Source organism: Chelon labrosus (genome assembly GCF_963514085.1).
Source record: "Chelon labrosus genome assembly, chromosome: 21".
Lineage (NCBI taxonomy): Eukaryota > Metazoa > Chordata > Actinopteri > Mugiliformes > Mugilidae > Chelon > Chelon labrosus.
Genome location: NC_140354.1, coordinates 20,130,129 through 20,151,839, shown reverse-complemented (window position 1 = coordinate 20,151,839; position 21,711 = coordinate 20,130,129). Strand labels below are relative to the sequence as shown.

Here is a 21,711-nt window from a genome sequence, read left to right as displayed (position 1 = left end):
GCCTCTAGTGGACATACGTGGAACTGCAGTCAGCCCCAGATGTTTCTGCTTGATATAAGTGTGAAGCTAAAGCGATTAGCTTAGCCTAGCTTAAAGACTGGAGGCCAGGGGAAACAGCTACCTTGACTTTACCAACTGCTTGGTCTCCACCAACTTCTGAGGAAAAACTTTTGCCTCTTTAGCTACTTAATTGTTCACAGGTTTGTCGTTAATCTGCCGTTTAATTCTGGGTGGAGTGAAGCTGTAAAACCAAAACAACGAGCTGAAGGGTGCTAAAATGCTCTGTGGAGCCGAGAGCAGCAACAAGAAGTGATTATCCGGGGGGTTGTGACTAATGGTGACCCATTTTCATGTACAAGAAGTTATATAATCCACTATTAATATGAAGAAGTATGAAGCCACTATTAATGTTTCTAACTTCTAGCTTTGTAATAAAAGCTTTTTATGACGGGAAACCTTTTCTGTAATGTTACAAGAGAGTGTGAAAATGTTCTTTTTAATATATAAACAAGGTTTCAGGAGAATATCAACACGCAGTAAAGAGCGCTGACGAATTATCAACATGAAAGACTAATCATAGCAAATATTCTCCCACGCTCAAAGCACACGCGATCTATTCCACCAACAGGAAAGAAAAACAGATGTAAAGAGGAAAGAGGAACGAGGTGGGAGTCTGACATGAGTCCTCCATCTAATGAACGTCATTACAGGGACGCAGGAAAATCAGTCTAATAAAGGAAAGAGGTTGGAGCTGAATCCTGGATGGAGGCCAGAGCCACAACTACACACTCTAATTCATTTATTCAGTGTGTATGTGTGTGTGTGTGTGTGAGAGAGAGAGAGAGAGAGAGAGAGGTGTATTGATTGGTGGGTGTGTTGAGCAGGGACCTGAACCACCACAGCTCCACCGCTGACAACCGCACACACAGCGGCCTGAATAAGATCTTAACTGTATCTTCGGGGGCGTTTTCGCAGAAGCGCTGCTGGCTCGTATTGATCGGCCGAAAACTGATTCTTCTGATAGAGTGTCAGGAGGGTTCAGGTCAAGTTTTTAAAATACATGAGATCAGAGAGACTGGAGAGAGAGAGGCTTACCATGGACTAAACACTGAGGAGTCAGAACAGGATGTATTTAGGTATCAGCTTGTGTTGTTATATTAAATATATATGCTCTATTATTAGTCAGTTATTTTGTTATTATTATTATAAGGTGAAAACCAAGCCCCAAGTGTTTATTTCATTGTTTATTTTGCATATGTATCCCTTACATATTTAAATTATTTGTTCTTGAGTATTTTTTACTGTTTTTTACTGTATGTTGATGAATTCCATTTATTTATTTCTAAAAAATAAATTCTAAATAATAAATTATCAATATTTAATTCAAATCAGATTTATTTTACGTGTTTCTCGATGTTATTTTAAATGTATTTTGCTCTCCAGTGTTGTGAACTACACGTCTCGTTTCGCTTCCTTTGTCGCCCTCTAGCGGATTTACTACTAAACTACACATTCTCCCATAATGCACTTCCTCGTTTTATTCCCACAATTCCTTGCAGCAAATCCTCTGCACCGGTCAAGATGGCGGACAGACCAGGTACCGTAGCGTGCCTTCTACCTAAAAAAAATCAAACTATTTTAATTTCTACCGCTTTGTTTTATGTTTACGTTCAGGATGTTGGAGGCTGGAAGGTTTTTATTCGTCAGACAAGCAGTTAATTTGTTATTTTAGGGTGTTTTTGTGACCGAAGGCCGCTCTGAATCCTTTGAGTCACGTCAAGGACTTTACGTGTCATTGGCAGATTTGCAGCTAAAATTAATCTACAAGTAGTTTTATTTTGGACGTTTGACTGATTATAAATCTCCAAAAACGTCTAATTTAACTTCTAATTTGGATTTAGTTGTCTCAATTGCGTTTGTGGACGCGTTTAATTCATGTAACGGTTTCTTTTAGCTAGCTAGCTAGCTGCTGCGTTTACGGTCAACTCGGTTAATTTTCACCTTAAAACACATTAAATAGAAATAATAAAGCACGGCAGCTTGAGATTTACTTTGCAGTGCCTTTTTTAAATGGTTATTTAAAATACCTAATTCATTAAAGCTGCTGCACACACCTGATAGGTGTCAAATGTGTCCCCGGAGTTAAAAGCTGGTGCGTTTGAGTGAATACATTTGATGTTTTTACAGTAAATACTCGAGTTTATTAACCTTTTTCTAGGAGGAACTTGACTTATTATACTTTGCATGAACAAAAAATAGAAATAAACATAATTATAGTATTAATAAATAATCTGAAAATGTGCACAATCCAAAAATATTTACTGTAGTAACAGAATATTCAAAGGTTTAATGTCAAATTTGACTTTCTTGCTTGAATTAATCAGTATTTTTTATTTATTTTTTTCCTGCTGCATACATTGTTACATGAGCTGTGGATAAGTAAAAGTATCTAGATGCTTTTTTAATATGATTTCTGTTTATTTCCAGTTCCCGTAATTGAGAAGCGGCTGATGGACGTGAAGCTGGGCGAGCTGGGAACTTGGCTCGGAGGTCGGGACTTCACTCCCAACGGAATCCTTGCAGCCGTTCGCAGGGGTGAGAATTAAACACTTCTTCACCATCTTTCTTGTTTTTCCCCCCACCACGTTAGAGCGCTGCCGTTCCTAATTCCAGTAATTTATCGGTTCTCCAAGCTCCAATAGTTTTTGGGAATCTGGTTGGAGAATGAACAAAGAGCTGTGGGTCACCAGCGTAGTTTACAAGAGCTCCCAGCGTAAATAGCCGTAGTGTTTTATATTTAAATTTATCGTTATAAGAACAGACATTTCACAGACTGAATAAAATAATTAGATGGTGGTTAAATAAACCTGTTCCCTGTATTATTTCGGCATCAAAATGTCTGAAAACAACTGAACCAGAACTTTTATTTTTAGGGGTAGCTCACTTTTATGTTAAAATAATGTTGAACAGCTCGAAGCGACAAACTTCCCCCGGATACATTTATTTATCTGTTGGGAACTGATGGCGCGATGAGATGTTGATAAAAAGTACCTGCAAACTTTAAAAATATCCCTTCCAGGTAGATTTAAAACACACACATACGTACAAAGTAGTGAAATCAATATTTGAATCTATCCACAGCCCGTGTTTGATTTGACGTGTCTTGTCTCTTCCTCATCCAGGCCACGAGAGATACTTCAACAAGTACATCAACGTGAAGAAGGGAGGCATCGGTGGCATCGCTATGGTGCTAGCCGGCTACGTAGTCATCAGCTACATCTGGGAATACGACCACATCAGTAAGAGATATATACACACACGTCTTCATCTCTGGTTGGTTTAACTCGTCTGCATCCCTGACGTCAACTTTTTCTTGCAGAGCACGATCGCTGGAGGAAGTACCACTGAGCCGCTCCAGCAGCCGTCAGACCTTCAGGGGTTGAACGTGGAGCCCCCCGACCTTTCTCTTCTCAGCTCTGTTGTGTTAATGTGACCGTTGTGACCAATAAAAAAATATATATATAAGATAATATTTGGTGTTTTGTAGCTCCCTGTACGTGCTAGAGGAATGATAACCATCTGTAACAAGAACATTTATTTGAACAGACTGAGAGGATGTGATGCTGCAGGATGGATCAGGGCTCAGAGTACAAACTACATTTATCACATTTACAAGAGTTGTCTGATGTCGAATGACCCAAAGACACGTCGGCAACGAGTGAAAGCACCGCACCACCTCTCTGGAGACAAACCCACAAATCAGATCATTCAGCCGTGAAGAGTCTTTGAGTGTCCTGTCCACGGTTTGTCAAAGTCTTTCCCCACTGTCTTTAGTTTCCACAGCTTTAAAGCAGAGTGGCGAGTTCTTCTCTTCACATCGATCCGCTGCGCTACAGCGTCGACCTCGAAGCCGAAGGTTACTGTCCACTCAGGAAGGCGAGGTGTCCTTTAGTGCATTTGTTGGCGTAGTGGCCCTTTTCACCACACTGCAGAAAACACAAGACGGAAAAATTAAAGTTAAATCAAAAGCAGATTTCTAGTTGGTCAGTCATTTATAACGCTGTACATCTGGTAAGCAACTGGACGTGTTGAATTTGCTTCAAGACGTTTCATCCAAGTCTTAAATTCTAAATGACTTATAGGGAGTATACAATAAATGTCTCACCTTGTAGCAGGTGACCTGGTCCAGCGGGCGAGGCCCTCTGTTGCCCGTCATGTTGTTGTGTTGCATGACGGGCGCCATGTTGCTCTGCGGCCGCTGGCCCGGACTGGAGTTGGTCAGCTGGATTAAGGAGAGCGACGAGCGACCGATGGTGGGAACAGGCTGCAGCAGGAAACAGAAGAGAAACTGTCGGTCAAACTCAAAGAGCTAAATATAAATATCCTCAAAAAAGGTGGAGGCTGAATAGTTTTAGACTCTGTACAGGTGAGATGTGTGTGTTTGCGTTCTCTCACCTTTGTCTGGTTCTGGATTTGTTGAGGAAGAGGAGGCTGTTCCGAAGCTCCCATAGGCAGCTCAAATCTGGGGCTGCAGAAGAAGAGGACGCCGTTAAATCTATTTATGCCTTAAGCCCTATTCACAAATTACGGACGTGGCTGATCCTCGTGGGATTTAAAATCACAGACGACTTCTGTAATTATTACACGTTACCAGAGGTCCCCAGGTAAAACTAATCCTGTGCTTTAATCAAACTTTAAGAACACGGTGGTCTCCTAAAGCAAGAATCAGATGAAAAGTTTCACTTACTGCATGAATTTACAGGATTTTCCCTCAGGACAGAATCCCACCAGGTAGTTCACACAGATCACTCTTCTCGTGTGTCTGTGTCTGCAGTCGGGACCTGAGACGATGACAAGATGGGAAGAAAATAAAAAAAACATAATTTAAGAACAGAGCAGCAGGTGTAGAATCTGTTTGTGTTTTATTTCCACCCCTGAGCTCGACCTCACCGTGTTTGCAGAAGCCTCTGTCGTACCAGGGACAGTCTTTGATCTTGGACTCTGGGTCGATGTGCAGGAAGGGACATTCTTTGTTGCTGCACTCGCCTGAGAGGAGGTTAAATTAAAACAACAGAGAATTAAATTTGTGGCCGGTTGGAAAATAAAATAAAAAAAGAGAAGGAATGCACATCGAGTCAACCGACCAAACTTGGAGTAGAAGTAGCACTCGGGCATCTTGGTCATGTCGTACTCGTGGAGGAACTCGCACTGGTCGCCCTTCTTACAGAGTCCTCGGAGCCAGTGCTTACAAACCACCGTCTTCTCTCCGCTGATGTGACGGAACGGACACATCCCACCTGAGAACGATAAGAATTAAACATCAGAAACGTTCTGCATGCAGGAATTAAGACGGACACAAATACTCAAATCTCCTGGTACTTTAAGATAAAGTTGGATGTTTTGAAATCAGGATTTGGAGCTGGATTAATTTCCAGAGCGAATCCACAACATTAAAACCACCAAACAGGTGAGGTAAAATAAATTTGATGTCACGTTCTTCTAGAAAACTTGGGTCCTGTAATTTATGTGGACGTCACTTTGACACGTAGCAACACCTGCACATTGTTTAAGACCAAACACTTGCATCCTGATGCCATGTGTTCTCCAGATAATTAAGAAAACGTGATCCATCAGACCAGAACCGCCTTCTTCCTCCATGTCTCCGCGGTCCAGTTCTCGTGTGTCCATTGTAGGAGGTTTCATCAGAGGTCAGGAGTCAGCATGAACTGGTCTGCAGCTACACAGCCCCAAACTAAACAACCTGTGATCCACTGTGTGTTCGAACTGCTTTCTATCGGAACCAGAATCAGCTTCTTGAGCAATTTGGATCGAACCACACAGGCCAGCCTTCACTCCCAACTCCAGTCTCTGGTTCTTTTTCCTTTCTTGGACCACGTTTGATCGGTACTGACCTCTGCAGGCCGGGAACACCCCACTAGAGCTGCAGTTCTGGAGATGTTCTGAGTCCCAGTCATGTCAAATTATCAATGTTTCCTGCTTCAAACATCAATAATTCGAGGACTAACTGTGAAGTCTGTTTTCTAATATATCCCATCAACTGACAGGTGGTGTGATAACTAGATCAGTGGTCGTAATGTTATGGCTGACCAGGTAGAAAGAGTCCAACGGAAAAAAATAAAAAATAAATTTAGTTGAGAGTTAACTTCAAGACAAATTAAGTCTGTATTTACTGCTCCATACCATTTATTTATTTATTTATTTATTTATTGAAGTTGAATTCTTGAATAACATTTTAACAAAACTTTTTCCTACTTTGTCTAGTTTTAAAACAATAAAGTTATGTTTTTACCTTTCTGACAAGCTGCTCTCATGAAGAACTCGCACACAGCAGACCCGGACTCTGCAGAAACACATTATTATTATTATATTATCATTATTATTATTATAAAAGACACAAGAATACAAACCACAGGTCAATGTGCGACCGTCAGTTTAACCGTTAACTCCGGCTAAACACCTGCGGCTAAGCGCCAGCTAGCATCCCGACACTTACTGTCCATCCCGGGGAAGGGCAGCGGCTGCGCCCCCAGCTGCTGCTCCACGGCGAGCTCCAGGTCGAACTTAATGTGGTCCACGTTGGCCAGTATGTCCTGCATGTCTGCTTCAGTTTGCCGAACACCACTCGAAAACAACAACAACAACAAAAAATCGGTTAAGCTAGCTCGAAGCTAATTAGCTCGTGATTTCCTCATCGGCTAGCTGAAGTAGCCAACGAGGCTAGCCAGGCTAACGGGTAGGCTAACAGCAGCTAGCAACAATTAGCGCGCTCTGTGATGAAGAAATCACAACAAAGCCGCCGAGGTTTGTAGAGTTAATGTTTGTTTTAAAGAGAAGAGTCCAGAGGCATTGGTCGGTCTGGAAGCGTTTGTTTGACTCTGAGCTGCTACTTGTTCTGTTTGGATGAGTGGAACGCGCGCAGCCGCACTGACCTCTGACCTGACGGAGATAGACAGGACTAAACGATACCAGAGCGAATTAAACGAGCCCAGAGCGGGCTAAAGGGACTTAACGATACCAGAGCGGACTAAACGATACCAGAGCGGATTAAACCAGAGCCCGTCTACGGCTAAACGATACCAGAGCGGACTAATCGATCCCAGAGCGGATTAAACGATACCAGAGCGGACTAATCGATCCCAGAGCGGATTAAACGATCCCAGAGAGGTTTACCGTCTATCGCGTCAATTTCTCAATATTTTAGTAGGAAATAAAACAAATTTAAACACAAATAAAGCGTTTTAAAATAGTTTAACAAATTTAGAATTGAAGGACCAAATATTAGTGATTTTATTTATCCCTCAAACCGTTGGATAACAAAAAATATTTTAGCAAATTTAAATCTCCTATGTCATGCCGTAAATGTTATATTTGTTTTGTTTTAAAATACATTTGTGGATGATTTATTAATCACATTTCCATTGTATTTTTTATTTTTTATTTTATTTTTTTAATGACACCATTCATATCTTTGATATCCAGTTCATAAAAATGTTCTGCTACTCTTTGAAATTACATTTTTGGTCAGGCTGCATCTGAGCAACACAATTAAACTTCACCAATTTACAAGTGACTTACCTGTAGATGAAGTGACTAAGTTGGAGTAAATTAATAAATAATATGTGAAATTCTTTCAGAAACTATTTGAACTCAACCATTTTCTGCATCATCACGTTTTGACTCCATATATTGGGAATATTATTTATCTGTAAACATTGTTTACATGGTGGCATGTACAGATGTATTGATTTTACCTTCAGCATTATCCAATTTGATTCCAATGTCAAGTCTTCTCTGATTGTTGGAGCAGGTTTGTCCTCAAAGTCCAGAGAAACCCAGAGGACCAAATTCAACCTTAGGACTAAACCCATATATCTTTTCTCTTCTCATTCCATGACTAAAGCTCACTTTTCACACAGTAAACATTAACATGGCCTGACGCTCAGGTACCTTTGTTAAGGCTGAACCGTCTCATTAATCATGTGGTAAATTACCTTAAAATGTCTTTTATGAGATTCAGATGTCAACAAGATTAAATCTATTGACTGATGATTAGCTGTCTTTCCTTAATTGCCACCATGATGCTAAAATGTGATGGATTGTAAAAAAAACCCACTGATCTCTTAACTTCTACAATCAGCATCAGTTTGAATTATTAATCCTTTAAATATAAATTTGTGACCAAATACTTTCCTATAAGCCTCAGCAGCACCTTTTCAGTTCCTTGGTCAATATTAGTAGATGAAGTAGTTAAACCTCTGTTGGCTTTATAATAATCTATTAAACAGAGTAAGGTCATGAAAGCAGACTCAAAGAAGAAACTTTAGCAACCGTTGTTTTATTCTTCAAACAGTATTAAGCTGAATACAGCTGCAGGTCTGAAACCGTTGGTCATGCTCTGGGCGTCAGTCAGTAGTAATGAGTTAGAAAACTCTGGATTAGTAAAGAAAATAAATTGTGACATAGATTAAAGATTCAGTCGAAAACAAAACATCATCTCTGTAACGTTCCTTCATATTAACACGATTCTCTTGAACTCTAACTTGAGTCGGGTCATGAGCACCGTAAAGAGAAAGGGTGCAGATTTGAGAGGATTTACAGTGGCACCATCAGAGCTGTAACTGTAATGTTTTTTTTAGCTGCCCTCTACAGCTCGGGTAGACCCGGCATGGGGAACTGACTGGCGAAAGCCACAACCTCGTCCCTGATCTCGGCGATCCGCTCCTGGAACTTCTGTCCGTCACGCAGCGCCTGGACGAACTCCTTCAGAGGAGCTTTGGGTTCCAGGCTTCTCTGCACCTCCAGGGTCAGCTCAAGACCTGCAGGAGAAGCGGATGTCGTTATTAGTTGTCGATCTGCTGCAGGTCTCTGTCTGAATATAACAACAGCTCATTTGAAAGGATTACCTCTGTGAATGAACTCGGCCACTTTCCTAAAGTCGTCCTCCACCAAACCTCTGGAGGTCAGAGCTGGAGAACCAAGCCTCAGGCCACTAGGGCGCAGAGCGCTCTTATCCCCTACAACACAACACAACACAACATCAGGAACGGGCACTTTTTAGTAAAGAAACAACATTTAAAATGATCACACAACTCATTAAACACATTACCTGGACAGGTGTTCTTATTACAAGCGATAGCACAGAGTTCCAGGACCTTCTCGGCTCGTCCTCCGTCGGATCCTTTGTTGCGCAGGTCCAGAAGAATCAGATGGTTGTCAGAGCCGCCTGGAAGAGAGGACGTTACATCGACCATGAAGCTGAGGCTGGACACGTGATACCTGATCAGAGACTTTGTTTCCATGGAGACTAAATAAAATGATCTGATCAGATATATGTGTTTATATCAAAACGTCAATCAGTGTGGAACTTTAGTGACAAAGTGGCAGTGCACAAAAACAGAGTGTCTGCTGGAAATATAACAAGTGAAGAAGAAGAAGCAGAAAGACGGTGAGGTGGCAGAGAAAGATGCAGAAAAAGGAAAAAGAATAAAAGGGAGGACAAGAAGGGCTAAGAAAGAGTAGGAAGGCATACGAGGAAGATGGAGAAGAGGAAGAAAAGGAAGAAGAATAAAAGGAAGAAGAAGAACAAGGAGTAGGAAGAGGAAGAGGAGAAGAAGCCACATTAGTATTTGTGTTACTTACCAGTCACGATCTTGTATCCGTGGTCAATGAGAGCATTGGACAAAGCTTTGCAGTTAGCGAGAACCTGCACCTGGTAGGCATGGAACTCAGGTGTCATGGCTTGTTTCAGAGCTACAGCAACACCTGCCGGGGGGAAAATATACCCTCAGTGAGACGGATGATGTCAAAATGCAACCACAACATGAAAACTGAGACCAAAGTTAAAGGGAGAAACATGATAATGAGAGAGAGGGGGGGAGGGTACCTGCGATGGCGTGGTTGTGTGGTCCTCCCTGCAGACCAGGAAACAAGGCCTGGTTGATCAAAGACTCCAAGTTGTACATGATCTCCTTTCCTTTGGCGTCCACACTACGCACACCTGTAGGAATGAAATAGAGTTAATGAAACTAGACCGAGAAATAACTCAAAGAATATGAATGTGGAAAGAAAAACAACCTACCTTTCCTGTAGAAGATGAGTCCAGCACGGCAGCCACGCAGCGTCTTGTGCGTCGTCGTCGTCACGATGTCACAATCATCGAACGGCGTCGGCACGACTCCGGCCGCCACCAGTCCACTGATGTGAGCCATGTCTCCCATCAGATAGGCTCCGTTCTCCGCCGCAATCTTCTTCAGGCGGGCGTAGTCCAGGTTTCGGGAATAGCAGCTTGTTCCTGGAAAAGAAGAAAAGAAAAAATTAGCTCGTTTCTAAAAGAGGCTGCTTGATTTGTCTTAAAGTGAGACATATATTCAGTCACGTATGTGTTTGTTTGTTTGTTTGCGTTCATTAAAGCACCTGCAATGATGAGTTTGGGGTGGAAGAGTCGTGCGTTTTCTTGTAGTCGGTCATAGTCGATGTAGCCAGTTTCTGGATTCACCTATAGACGAAGAAACAAAATATATATCGTATAATGTATAGAAATACCACAAAGCACACACATTTTACAAAGATTTAAGTAAAAATAGAACCAGGCCGACTTTCCTTTTGGACATTTGGATAAAACCAAAGCATCCAAACTGCACCACATTAGGTCTTTACCACTTGGAAGTGAATCTGGTAACAAAATACAACCGATTCCCACTACAGGAGACAATGTACACACAATTTAACGTTTGCCCAGTTTATGTATCCTGTATATCATCAAATTCTACCATTGTGCACATTATAAAATTCATAAAAATACTGAAATCTCATCCATATGGCTGTCCCCAGAGAAACGAATCTCCAAGGCTCGTTAGATATTAATGCGACGCCAACTTTCAGTCCCACCATCAGCCCACTAGATGGAGCCAAAGGACCACGTATAAGACTGAGACACGGGCCCCAAAAGGACCACAAAACCTAATAAAAACAATATTAATGCATTTGTTGTTAATAGTTGTACATCCAGCATAGCGAGAGTGGAGCAGAGTGGGTTGTGGGTAATGGACTAAACCCATATTTATGTTTTTCTTTAACTAAAATATTCAAATTAGTAACAAATAAACTGTTTCTGAATAAAATAAACACGGACAATTGTTGATATTTTACAGATATTAGCAAAAAAACACCACATACCTTAAAGTAAGACCTATTTACTGGACGGTAGTTACGTAAAGTTCTGGAGGGAGTTACGAGACTGAAGCCACTAAAAGTTAAAGGAATGTCACGGGGCAATGATTTAATTTTGAAAATTTAAATATGGTACTCATGCCTGTGTTAACATCCTTCCCTCCACCTCCTATGTCCTACATTTCTATTCGTATCACGCCTAATAAAGCTGCTCACATCTAAATCTCTACCTTGTACGGCAGGGACTCAAAGAAGATGGCCGACGCTGAGATTTTCTTCTTCTCCGTCATGAAGCCGTGCGTCAGGTGACCTCCGTCGGGAAGGTCCAGGCCCATGATCCTGCCGTGGGGCTCGACGATGGCCGTGTAGACAGCGAAGTTAGCGGGCGAACCTTTAAAGGAAACAAAAAAACGAACATTAAGACAGCACAAGTAACCAGAGAGAAGAGCGAGGAAGAATATTCAACAGCGGCTCAGATTTAGTTGTGTTCATGTTTGATACCAGAGTACGGCTGCACGTTGACGCCCCACTTCTCTGAGTCCAGACCGTAAACGTCCAGCGCCCTCTTCTGGCAGAGTCTCTCCAGTTCGTCAACATGTTCTGCACCACCGTAGTACCTGAACACATGGATTATTACAACACAGCTTCTTGGTAATGCCCCACTCAAGAGGATTTGGGATTTACAAATTATTTAACACAAACCTCTGGCCAGGATATCCCTCAGAGTACTTGTTGTTCATACAAGAACCCAGAGCCTCCAGAACCGCTCTGCTGGTGAAGTTCTCAGAAGCTATCAGCTCCAGACCGTAAGTCTGTCTGTGCTTCTCTTTCTTTATAATGGAGAACACCTGAAACACACACACAAAAAAAACATTAACACGATTCCTCACGATAATTACTTTAATATCTATTTACTTATTTTTAAATCCAGTGGAAACAAACCTCTGAGTCGCTGATGGCCAGAGGCTCCAGCATCATCTTGTTGTGCGAGTCCCACGTTTCCTTACTCACGTTGTGGCCGTTTGTCAAAGACATGGTTGCTGTTTTTATTCCCGGTTGCACAAAGTGGAGATCTAAAAAAAAAAAAAAAACAAAGAAAGTCACCGACCTCTTTATGTTCAGAGATTAGATAAGAATCGCACATAAAAACGAGCTCAAGTGAGCCGAGGCCTTTTGTTTCAGGGGAGCACGCCCCCTTAACCCGACGTAAACCCAGACTGCAGCCAAGACTGGACATGGTGTGTTTGTTGTCCGCATAAAATCTCCATTTTATGGTCTCATCTAACAATATAACCTCCTTCCAGTTGACCTTAAAGTCTCCAACTTGATTTAATCCATAATGATCCATAATTAAATCGGTGTTGGTGGTGGTCTATACTCACCAGCTGACCTTTGAGCTGTTGCATAAACAAACTGAACAGTCAAACCTGACATAACTCTGGTTATTTGGTAACTCAGATAAACAGACATATTACCCCACGAAGCTTAAAGCTGACACATCTCTTATCTGGAGCTGCTTGTCCTTTTCTCTAACTAAACTTTCCACAGCATGACAGTCATCTATTCACAGTTACACAACAGCTACCAGAGCACATGCATTTTATTAAGTCTTATTATCAGCTCTGCTCCACTGACCCGGGAACTTGGCCGCAATAAAAAAAAAAAAGGGGAAATACAAAATAAAATATATAAACCGGACACGTTTTATACACTTTAAAATGTGAGTTGAGCTGTTTAGTTTTACCACAATATTTGAAATAACCGTTTTTTTATTTTCTTTTAGCTAGCTTGTTGTTTTGACAAAGCGGGCTGCAACCGCAGCCGCGCGGGAATGTGTATGAAAAAAATACAAACAGACGCTTTAATATAAAACAAGTCGTTTTTATCGGTTTGCAGTTGTATAAGTTCGTGTTCTAGTTCCCGTTAAACATTAACCAGGTCCACTCACCAGCTGAAGGAGACTCCGGCCGCTGTCAGTTGAAGCCTGGACTGAAATAAACAACCAAAAAAAGCAGAGATTACGGCTTTTCTTCAAATGCTCAAAGTCCGCGAAACTTTCCACCAATCAGAGCGCGGCTTTTTTTCTTCTTCTTCGGTTTATTGCATGGTTGACCACCAGCTCCACACCGCCGCCTATCGACAGCTCGGGGAAGCGCAACTTCTCGGTTTATTTATGAAACTACAGGAACGTTTTACTGTGTTTTGATAAATAAAAATCTACTAATTAACTTATTATCACCCGACACAATACAACAATATTAAATAGGAGTTATTTTACTGCAAAAAAACAAATAATTGTATTACAATGATTGAATAGAGAAAGAGTATTTGGTTGATAATTCACTGATAGTAGTGGCTTTATAGATAGGTGGGAAATTTCACAATTATAAGGGATTTTCTGCCTTAAAGGTGATTTAACTGGCAACATTTAAAGTCATAACTAAATCCCCACACAATGTTTTATATTTAATTAATATTAATTGTTTCTAATCCCATCATCCTGCATCGGCCACAATTTTAATTGAAGACCTTATACTGAAGTAAAACTCCAAAACAACGTCAGTTCTATTTGGAAAAATATTATGTTACCAGCTTAACATTAAAAATGACCAATGAATCCCAAGTAATCCATTTTAGGAATTTAAACCAGATGTAACTGTGTATTTTGTGAGGAAACTGTAACTACCGGTCATTTAATATCCCAGCGCATGTACACAGAGGCTTTATGGCTCAATATACTGCACATGATGAGGATGTTTACCTTGAAAATTTGCAGGGGAATAGTTGGAAATGGGATCATTAATAAAAGAATAGAAGTAAATGTAGAAGCCCTGTAGAAATATTACACTATACTGTAACTATTTTCACTTAATAGCCATTTTAGATTGTTTGCATGCAAATAAAATAATGTTTAAAAGAACTTGTGGCGTATTTAAAATAGTTTTGTCGTTTAAATGCTTAGTTTTTCCACTTTTTTAAACTTTTGTGAATGTTTGTATTTCTAAACTTTAGTTCAAATGTAATTTTATTACGTTTAAATGCCGTTTCACAACCGCTTTTCCAAAGTAAACATCTGATAACACGTCGACCTCGGAAAACCGCCTCCAAACCCGGGCGCGGGTTTCTCACGATGCGATGAAGCAAATGAATAAAGAAGACAGACAGACTCTATCAACTGTTTCACCATATTAATCAGAAATATTTTCATGAGTCAGTTATATACAATGTTAAGACGCTGCCGGAAGCTTTACTTCCTGGAGGGATGGCGGCCATTTTTCCATGCCAAGGTTAACACAACCCCACTCCACCGGTGTCTGTACAGCTGTTTCCCCACATGGTCATATGTTACAGTAAATACTCTTCATAGATCCTTTAAAAATAGTCAAATATATATATGTATATATATATTGCAGCAGTCCGTGGATAAGTGAAAGGCTCCTGATAAATACTCTACTTCATTTCAGGGAGAGGGAGTTCATCCCTCTGGCCGCTGCCGCCGCTGCTTCTTTTGCTGTGGAGATAAAAGTTGAAGATACACAGATTTAGTTTGACGTCCTGCATGTTCCCACGTATTCACAGAGACTTTAAACGGCTGATATTTGAGCTCTGCGTGTAAAAGGAATAATATTTATCTCAAAGGTCCAGATTCTAACATTAAAGCTCGGTTAAAATGATAAACACAGGACAGAATTTGCACAAAACTGTCCGATCAAGCCTCTCAGAGCAGGAAAGGAAAGATGCATTTTTGCCTCAACTTTTAGGACTAGAGTAAAATTAGTTTGCCAGTTTTCTGGCAATGGATGGATCTGTCACAACTGTCACAACAAATCCTCAGCGAATGTGCAGCATAAATCAGAAAGACTCCTCGTTTAACTTACTGTGATTTTTCTCCCTCTTGTCAGGACGCGACAGCTAACGGGAGGTGTTTCTTATTTCTACTACGTTTATTGCATCAAACGACAAAGACAAATAACTCTGATTCTGATTAAATCACTATTTTAAACTACAAACACATTTACTGTTTAAGCTACATGAGCACCGGTATTCACGGTACAGTGCTAGAGAATTAAACAACACATTTGTTTTACCACTTTTCCATATTTTAAACTGCGACCATCATCAAAACCTTAACTTAAACCTGAGAACTCTCCCTGTACAAAGTTATTTATCATTAATTAAAGTCAACGTGTTATTAAATCGTAGAAGTAAAATTGTGATAAACATGAAACCAGTATCTTTGCAGGTCCCTGGAGAATATTTGATATAATTTTGACTCCTCCTGTTGCTCTGATTTTCATTTTAAAGTCGAGACTCCACTGGGACCGACCCGTTTTATGAAGAACAGCAGCTTTTAAAGACACATGAGCTCTAATGTTTTGGACGCGTGGAGTCACTCGTGAAACTCTTGTCCCGACTCTTGACGCCTTACCTTTCTTCTCCTCGTCTTTCTTTTTCGCCGCCTCCTCCCTCTGTTTCCTGATGATGGCGAGGCGAGCGAGGTCGGCTTTGGCCTGGTCCGTCTTTCCCGCCAAGTGCATCTTCATGTAGCGCTCCTTCGCCTTCTGCTTCTCAATCTCTTCTCTGCGAAAGTGGAAAAGTGGAGAAACTGACATGAGGGAGGCGGTCGTTTTTTTAGAACGGGGGACGACAAAAAACGATCAGCCACAACATTAAAACCACCAACCAGTGACATGAATAACATTGATGATCTGGTGGCAGGCCAATCACATCGCCATGGCAATGGCAAGAAGGTTTACTCAAGTCTTACCAGACCAGAACCACCTCCTTCTTCCATGCGTCCGTGGTCCAGTTCTTACGGGTACATTGTAGGAGCTTTTATCAGAGGTCAGAGGTCAGCAGACACCCTGACTGGTCTGAGATCCACTGAGTGTTCTGACTCAGAATTAACTTCTACAGCAGAACCACACGGGTCAGACTCACTTATCCTTAGTTCATGACCGTGTCTTTTCCTCTTGTACGTCCTCCTCCTCTATTTCCTACTCCTCTTCCTCCTACTCATCATCTTTTCTTATTCTTCCTCCTCTTACTTCTCAAAGATCCTTGGCTTAGTCCATGACCCCGTCTCCTCTTTGTCCTCCTCTACTTCCTCTTCTTCTTTCTCAATGATCCATGGTCCATGATCCTGCCTCTGGTCCTTCTCCTTCCTTGGACCTCCTTTGATAAATACGACCAGAAACATCCCACAATAGCTGCAGCTCTGAAGATGTTCTGACCCAGTCATCTGGTCATCACAGTTTGATCCTTGTCTCTCAGATTCTTCCACTTGTAAATTTTTCTGCTTCTAACATCAACTTTGAGGACAAAATGTTCAACTCGGTCCCTAATATATCCCACAGGTGCCATGATAATTAGACAGGTTAGGTCATAATGTTATGGCTGATCGATGCAGAACACATTTTAACTCCTGATAACACTCACCTCTCTCTCCTCGATAACTGCCGCGGCTCCTCCAGCTCAATCTGCGTCACCTTCTTGGACTTCTGGGCGACTCTGTTGGGGTTCTCAATCTCTATCAAGCCCTCCACGCCGGCTCTCCTCCTCTGCAAACGAGCGTCGACGAGCAGCGTTCATAAATACTTTACAGTGAAGTGACGACGTTGAGTTGAAAGGAAAAGGGTGCGAGACGGATAAAAAACGGAGATGGTACCTGGGAGTCCTCGTCGTCGCTGTCCTCCGAGCCGGACCCCGGTAGCTTCTCCTCTGCCGTTTCATTCTGAGCTGCTCCTCCGTCCTCTTGTTCCAGCTGCAACACGAATAAAACAAAAAAAGCAACATGTAGCTGTGACAAAGGTGTTGTAGGTGTTGAATCAAGTTGGTAGTACTGTTTTACAGGAAGTCTGCGGAGCTGCTCAGTAACTGGGGTGATCAGCTGGAGTGTGTGAAGACATTTAGAGGGTAGGACAAGGAGGACATAATCAGTAACGATCAGTAACGTGATGTAACGAGGGCGTAGACAAGAATGTCAGTGGTATTCGGTGTCAGGGGATGGGTAGAGTCGATTGATGACGCAGAGGTGGAAGTATGCAGGCCGAGTGACATTTTTGATGTGGCCTTTAGAGTCATAAAGTGAGGGGAAGGAAGGACGGTGGAGTATTCAATAAAGGCCAAAGTGGAGCCAACAATTAGGACTTCTGTTTTATTTATTTTTGTTAAAAGCTTCAGGAAACTTTATTTATCTTTGAAGTTAGACACCAGGATCTATCTGTGATGAATGAACAGCTGAGTTCACCTGCCAGCTCCCGTCCTCTGGCTTGTGTCAAAAATCTGTTTACATTATGGGATTGCAATGCATTGTGGGAAGTGTAGGCTCATTTTTTCCGGGGGAGCTTGACCATCCCACTGAGCTCTGATCGTCTCAGGTCCTGGACCAACCTTTTTCCTCTCCTTTTCCTCCTTCATCTGAGCATCTATCTCCTCTGGGCTGGTGTACGTCCGCATGCGACCCTTGTGACCACCTTTCTTACCTGAAACGACGACGAAAGATGACGTCGCACTCATATACGCATACACATTGTACAGTATAAACAAAGAACAGCTAAACAGACAGGTGTCAAATGAAGAAGAGCGGCTTATAAACACATTGTCACTGCTTATTTAATGTTTTAACCCCATTTAAAGCACTGTTGTGGGAGTTAGCCCACGTCGCATGGCTCGTTAACTGTTGTTGTGCTGCTAATATCAGGCTAACAAATACAACAAAAAGCTGATGTCAACACACTGTGGCGAGTTTTAATGTCGTTCTTACCTCCTTTGGGCATTTTGACGAACGAAGCCTTTATTATAAACTCTCTGACAAGTAAATGCTGACTGAAAACATAAATGCTGAGGCAGGAGCCCAAACTGACAGCTGGCTAAACTCAGTTACTTGCTATCAGATGAGTAGAAGTATTTTCTTAGCGGACCAAAAATTTGCCTGTCGAGAAATATCCAATAACGAAAAAAACGGTTGAAGCGATTAATTGATAGATTAATAACTATGGGTACAATATTCAACGCTCCGAAAAACGAGAAAAATGGTGACTGAATAACTTTAGATTCTGCGCTCAAAACCCGTAAATAATATCGTTTATCTTCAGGCAATGTACAAGTCTGCTAAAGTGATGCAATACGCCAGCGGCGACAGAAATAGATCTACTTTGATTTTATCTTAGCAAACATTTTTATACTACCCTAAAGGCACGATTATTCACGCGTTTCAAGTGTATCAGCCAAATATAAGACTTCAAAAGTTTTAAAATTCCGATAAATTGCCTGTTACTTGGCGTGATGACGTCATCCGGGAGACGGGGGCGCTCAAATGGACCTTCGGTTGACGTCAACATAGCGCGCCGTAGACTGGGGTTCGTAAGCTTGAAGACGAAAACACTGGTGGCTCTTTTTTTTTGTTGTATTTTGTGCAACGACAGAGCTAAATGCCGAAAGTAAAGAGGAGTCGAAAGCCGCCCCCGGACGGATGGGAGCTGATTGAGCCCACTCTGGACGAGCTGGATCAGAAAATGAGAGAAGGTAGACGGTTAGAAAGAGGATTGTGTCGATGCTTCTCACAGCGCTCGGCCGTCGGGCTAACACCGGAGCGGTGCGGTGGTCGAGCTGTTTTCAGGCGTAGAGCTTTAATTTCTCTGTCATTTTGTCTTTATAGCTAATATTTTAGCCGTATGTTTTGTTCAACTATTTATTCTTGGACGGTTCAGGTTAAATTATGACGTATGGGAAATTCATGTACGAATTTAAAGTTCCTGCTAAATGAGCTAAGTGATCATATGGTGTTTACATGCCGCTGTTTGGTTCCAGCTAAATTATTAAAAAGATTATTGTTATTTTACACAGATACTTGACACAGCATGTTACTTCTATTGTTGTGGGAACAGTTTTGATGAAAGATTAATCAAATATCCGTGTATATATGAGTCAATAATGGGCCCATGTTTTCGTGTAAGCTCTTGAATGGCCCCATGGTCCCATCCAGCATCTTTGGGGTAAATTGGAAGATCAGCTGAGACTCAGGCCTTGTCACAAAAAATATGAATGGATGACCAAATCATGTGGCTTCCCTTTATTTGTTTCACACAGAGCACAGAGAGACGGTTTAATCACTGAAGCAGGTGCACCACTGAATGCTAACTTTCCTGATTGTTTTTTTTTTTCTTTTCCCTCCCCGTCCCAGCTGAAACTGAGCCTCACGAGGGGAAGAGGAAGGTGGAGTCCCTCTGGCCGATCTTCAGGCTGCATCATCAGCGGAGTCGATACATCTTCGACCTCTTCTACAAGAGGAAAGCCATCAGCAGAGGTAGGAAGTCCTGCTTCACAGTTTACACTTTGCCTTTGTTTCTTCCTTCTCTCTCACCTGTCGACCTTTGTTATGATCTTTCCATCTGACTGCTTCCTCAGCGGTGCTACTCGCTCACCGGTTCATACGTTACATGAGTGACTTCACCCTAATACAACAGCCCTGCACTAAACCTCCCTTTATGATCTGCTCTAACGTAAACCCACATCCTCTCCCTCTCCGTTTGTGGCAGAACTGTACGAGTACTGCATAAAAGAAGGCTACGCCGACAAGAACCTGATTGCCAAGTGGAAGAAGCAGGGCTACGAGAACCTGTGCTGCCTGCGCTGCATCCAGACGCGGGACACCAACTTTGGAACCAACTGCATCTGCAGAGTCCCCAAGAGCAAGCTGGAAGTTGTAAGTCTGGCACAGTTTTTTTTTAGGGACTCACACCGATATCATCTGATTATTATGAAGCCTCCTTTTTAATATAAGGCTAAATAATTAAACTACAGTAGCTGAGAATGGCCTCGATTAATCTTAACGCTCTTATCTTGACGTAAGTAAAGCTTAGTTTATACCTCTACATCTGGTCTACGCTGTAGCAGGCTACGCTGGTGGTCAGCTGTGTTGAGTTTCACTCCGTACTTCACATGATAGCAGCTCATGAAATGACTGCAGAAAAAAAACACAACACGTCTGAGTAGATGGTTCATAGGAGGCTGAATGAGGGAGGACATTCTGTGCTTGTCCAACCGCTGAGACACGTGAACGAGGAAATTAATTTTAGACCACTCGCGGTTGTTGCGTAGCTACATTTCTGGGGAGGTGCACGCCATGGCAGGGACGCTCGGCTGTAAATTAAACCTTATTTTAGCAGACGGATGGGAGTCGGTTTCATTTCTGGCTTCTGTCAAACGATTTTGTCCGATTTGAATCCGTCGCCTCCACTCGCCGTTCAGTTACGGAGCCTCTGACGTCTCGAAGGCTGAATTCAAACAAAAGCAAAGCTCCCGTTCAAGTTGCCGTCCCTCAGAAAAAAACAAAAGTGGATTTTCTTGTGAGAAATTACCCCGTTACTTATCAAAGGTCTTCTGTCTGATACAAGTTATGAGACAGAGATGTTAATGTATTTACCAGGATAAATAAAGGATCTAACAATAAGCATTATAATCAAACATTTGTTTTTATTTAAGACAGAAAGATGGATGTCGACTGTGAACTGGTTTTTTGGTTGCACTGAAAAATGCAATTCTGCCGTTTTTCCCCACACACAGGAAACTGTTATTTTAATGAGTTAAAAGTGCTGACTGCGCGTAACTCTGGGTGTAAATAGTCCGTGGGTGTAATATTTTAAGAAACAGTAACGTGGAGGTAGAAATAAGATCAATGTTCCGCTAACTAACCGCTGCCGTTTGCTTCCTCTCTGCAGGGAAGGATCATTGAATGCACCCACTGTGGCTGCAGAGGATGCTCAGGCTAAGCTGCTGTTTCCGTTATTTTTGTTTTTTGTTTTATTTCTGTTGAACGTCATCCTCGGCCTCCTCTCTTACGACCCCGAGGCGGCACCGTCTTCATCCGAGTCGTCGGGAACGGTCCTCACCATCAGTTAGGGATCAGTGTTTTTGGTTTTTGTGTTTTAAACGCTGGGGGAGCAACGGAGAATAGTGGGGGCCACATTTTTCTTGATGAGATTTTCTCTGCGTTGTTTTTCTACCCAGCTAAAGCCTTCAGCTCCTTTTAAACAAAAAAAAAAACAAAAAAAAATAAATAAAAGGAAGGTTGTTTCAGGATCAGGCCCGTCATTCCACTGTGAGGTCGTTTCTAATGTGTTTGATTTCATTTTAAAGAAGCTTTGAAATGTCAAACTTTAATGTCGTCGTTGTGCTTTGATTTTAAATAAAACGTTTCATTTCACTCCTGTTTGATGCTTTTTCTTTTTTGCTAGTTTCTTACAGAAGCAGAATCAAACAAATGAAACACTTACAGATCACTTTGCAGCTCACTGATATGTAATATTGGCTCATTTTCCTGAACAAACAGATGCACAAGTATAATATTTCTGTTTTACTAGTTTGATTGGGCTCTCTTTGTCTACCTTCAGGACTTGTGTGAGAATCCGCTGAAGTTTTGAGTCATTTTTATGCAGAAATGTAGAAAATTCACTTTAATATTTAACTTGAATATCCAGTCGGTCTGGATTAGAACCCAGAACCTTCTTGCTTTGAGGC

The 21,711-nt window shown here is 41.7% G+C and overlaps 5 protein-coding genes across 5 annotated transcripts; 2 read left to right on the top strand and 3 right to left on the bottom strand.

Moving 5' to 3' along the window:
• Positions 1-1,563: 1,563 nt before the first annotated feature.
• On the top strand, positions 1,564-3,530 carry atp5mf (ATP synthase membrane subunit f). Its single transcript, XM_084570937.1, has 4 exons — positions 1,564-1,597; positions 2,488-2,595; positions 3,183-3,299; positions 3,380-3,530. Exons 1-4 carry the CDS (start codon positions 1,582-1,584, stop codon positions 3,406-3,408), a joined length of 270 nt encoding a protein of 89 aa, XP_084427063.1. The 5' UTR covers positions 1,564-1,581; the 3' UTR covers positions 3,409-3,530.
• Positions 3,531-3,585: 55 nt separating this feature from the next.
• Positions 3,586-7,045, bottom strand: cpsf4 (cleavage and polyadenylation specific factor 4). Its single transcript, XM_084570936.1, has 8 exons — positions 6,515-7,045; positions 6,311-6,361; positions 5,145-5,297; positions 4,951-5,046; positions 4,748-4,841; positions 4,456-4,528; positions 4,166-4,324; positions 3,586-3,986 (listed from the first exon to the last, which is right to left on the bottom strand). Exons 1-8 carry the CDS (start codon positions 6,615-6,617, stop codon positions 3,918-3,920), a joined length of 798 nt encoding a protein of 265 aa, XP_084427062.1. The 5' UTR covers positions 6,618-7,045; the 3' UTR covers positions 3,586-3,917.
• Positions 7,046-8,337: 1,292 nt separating this feature from the next.
• shmt1 (serine hydroxymethyltransferase 1 (soluble)) lies at positions 8,338-14,662 on the bottom strand. Its single transcript, XM_084570787.1, has 13 exons — positions 14,645-14,662; positions 13,139-13,179; positions 12,133-12,263; positions 11,893-12,038; positions 11,692-11,807; positions 11,421-11,581; positions 10,435-10,516; positions 10,100-10,312; positions 9,905-10,018; positions 9,661-9,783; positions 9,128-9,244; positions 8,925-9,035; positions 8,338-8,837 (listed from the first exon to the last, which is right to left on the bottom strand). The coding sequence occupies exons 3-13, from the start codon at positions 12,223-12,225 to the stop codon at positions 8,665-8,667; spliced, it is 1,449 nt and encodes a 482-aa protein (XP_084426913.1). The 5' UTR covers positions 12,226-12,263; positions 13,139-13,179; positions 14,645-14,662; the 3' UTR covers positions 8,338-8,664.
• pdap1b (pdgfa associated protein 1b) lies at positions 14,364-18,105 on the bottom strand. Its single transcript, XM_084570788.1, has 6 exons — positions 17,957-18,105; positions 17,584-17,675; positions 16,859-16,954; positions 16,630-16,751; positions 15,620-15,771; positions 14,364-14,701 (listed from the first exon to the last, which is right to left on the bottom strand). The coding sequence occupies exons 1-6, from the start codon at positions 17,967-17,969 to the stop codon at positions 14,646-14,648; spliced, it is 531 nt and encodes a 176-aa protein (XP_084426914.1). The 5' UTR covers positions 17,970-18,105; the 3' UTR covers positions 14,364-14,645.
• Positions 18,106-18,515: 410 nt separating this feature from the next.
• Positions 18,516-21,397, top strand: bud31 (BUD31 homolog). The gene is made up of 4 exons (XM_084569887.1): positions 18,516-18,717; positions 19,376-19,498; positions 19,731-19,897; positions 20,913-21,397. The coding sequence occupies exons 1-4, from the start codon at positions 18,624-18,626 to the stop codon at positions 20,961-20,963; spliced, it is 435 nt and encodes a 144-aa protein (XP_084426013.1). The 5' UTR covers positions 18,516-18,623; the 3' UTR covers positions 20,964-21,397.
• Positions 21,398-21,711: the final 314 nt, after the last annotated feature.

What these genes read in the sequence shown, in the direction of transcription:
- atp5mf (XM_084570937.1), top strand. An exon ending in CCTTGCAGCCGTTCGCAGGG is followed by an intron (nt 2,596 to 3,182) that starts GTGAGAATTAAA and finishes TTCCTCATCCAG; the next exon opens with GCCACGAGAGATACTTCAAC. An exon ending in CTGGGAATACGACCACATCA is followed by an intron (nt 3,300 to 3,379) that starts GTAAGAGATATA and finishes TTTTTCTTGCAG; the next exon opens with AGCACGATCGCTGGAGGAAG.
- cpsf4 (XM_084570936.1), bottom strand. Translation starts at nt 6,617, where the DNA reads ATGCAGGACATACTGGCCAACGTGGACCACATTAAGTTCGACCTGGAG. An exon ending in GAGAGCAGCTTGTCAGAAAG is followed by an intron (nt 5,298 to 6,310) that starts GTAAAAACATAA and finishes TATCGTTCTCAG; the next exon opens with GTGGGATGTGTCCGTTCCGT. An exon ending in AAATCCAGAACCAGACAAAG is followed by an intron (nt 4,325 to 4,455) that starts GTGAGAGAACGC and finishes TTCCTGCTGCAG; the next exon opens with CCTGTTCCCACCATCGGTCG.
- shmt1 (XM_084570787.1), bottom strand. Translation starts at nt 12,225, where the DNA reads ATGTCTTTGACAAACGGCCACAACGTGAGTAAGGAAACGTGGGACTCG. An exon ending in TAATAAGAACACCTGTCCAG is followed by an intron (nt 9,036 to 9,127) that starts GTAATGTGTTTA and finishes GTTGTGTTGTAG; the next exon opens with GGGATAAGAGCGCTCTGCGC. An exon ending in GGCCGAGTTCATTCACAGAG is followed by an intron (nt 8,838 to 8,924) that starts GTAATCCTTTCA and finishes CTTCTCCTGCAG; the next exon opens with GTCTTGAGCTGACCCTGGAG.
- pdap1b (XM_084570788.1), bottom strand. An exon ending in AGGAAAAGGAGAGGAAAAAG is followed by an intron (nt 16,955 to 17,583) that starts GTTGGTCCAGGA and finishes TTCGTGTTGCAG; the next exon opens with CTGGAACAAGAGGACGGAGG. An exon ending in GAAAGACGAGGAGAAGAAAG is followed by an intron (nt 14,702 to 15,619) that starts GTAAGGCGTCAA and finishes TTATCTCCACAG; the next exon opens with CAAAAGAAGCAGCGGCGGCA.
- bud31 (XM_084569887.1), top strand. Translation starts at nt 18,624, where the DNA reads ATGCCGAAAGTAAAGAGGAGTCGAAAGCCGCCCCCGGACGGATGGGAG. An exon ending in GGATCAGAAAATGAGAGAAG is followed by an intron (nt 18,718 to 19,375) that starts GTAGACGGTTAG and finishes TCCCCGTCCCAG; the next exon opens with CTGAAACTGAGCCTCACGAG. An exon ending in GAGGAAAGCCATCAGCAGAG is followed by an intron (nt 19,499 to 19,730) that starts GTAGGAAGTCCT and finishes CGTTTGTGGCAG; the next exon opens with AACTGTACGAGTACTGCATA.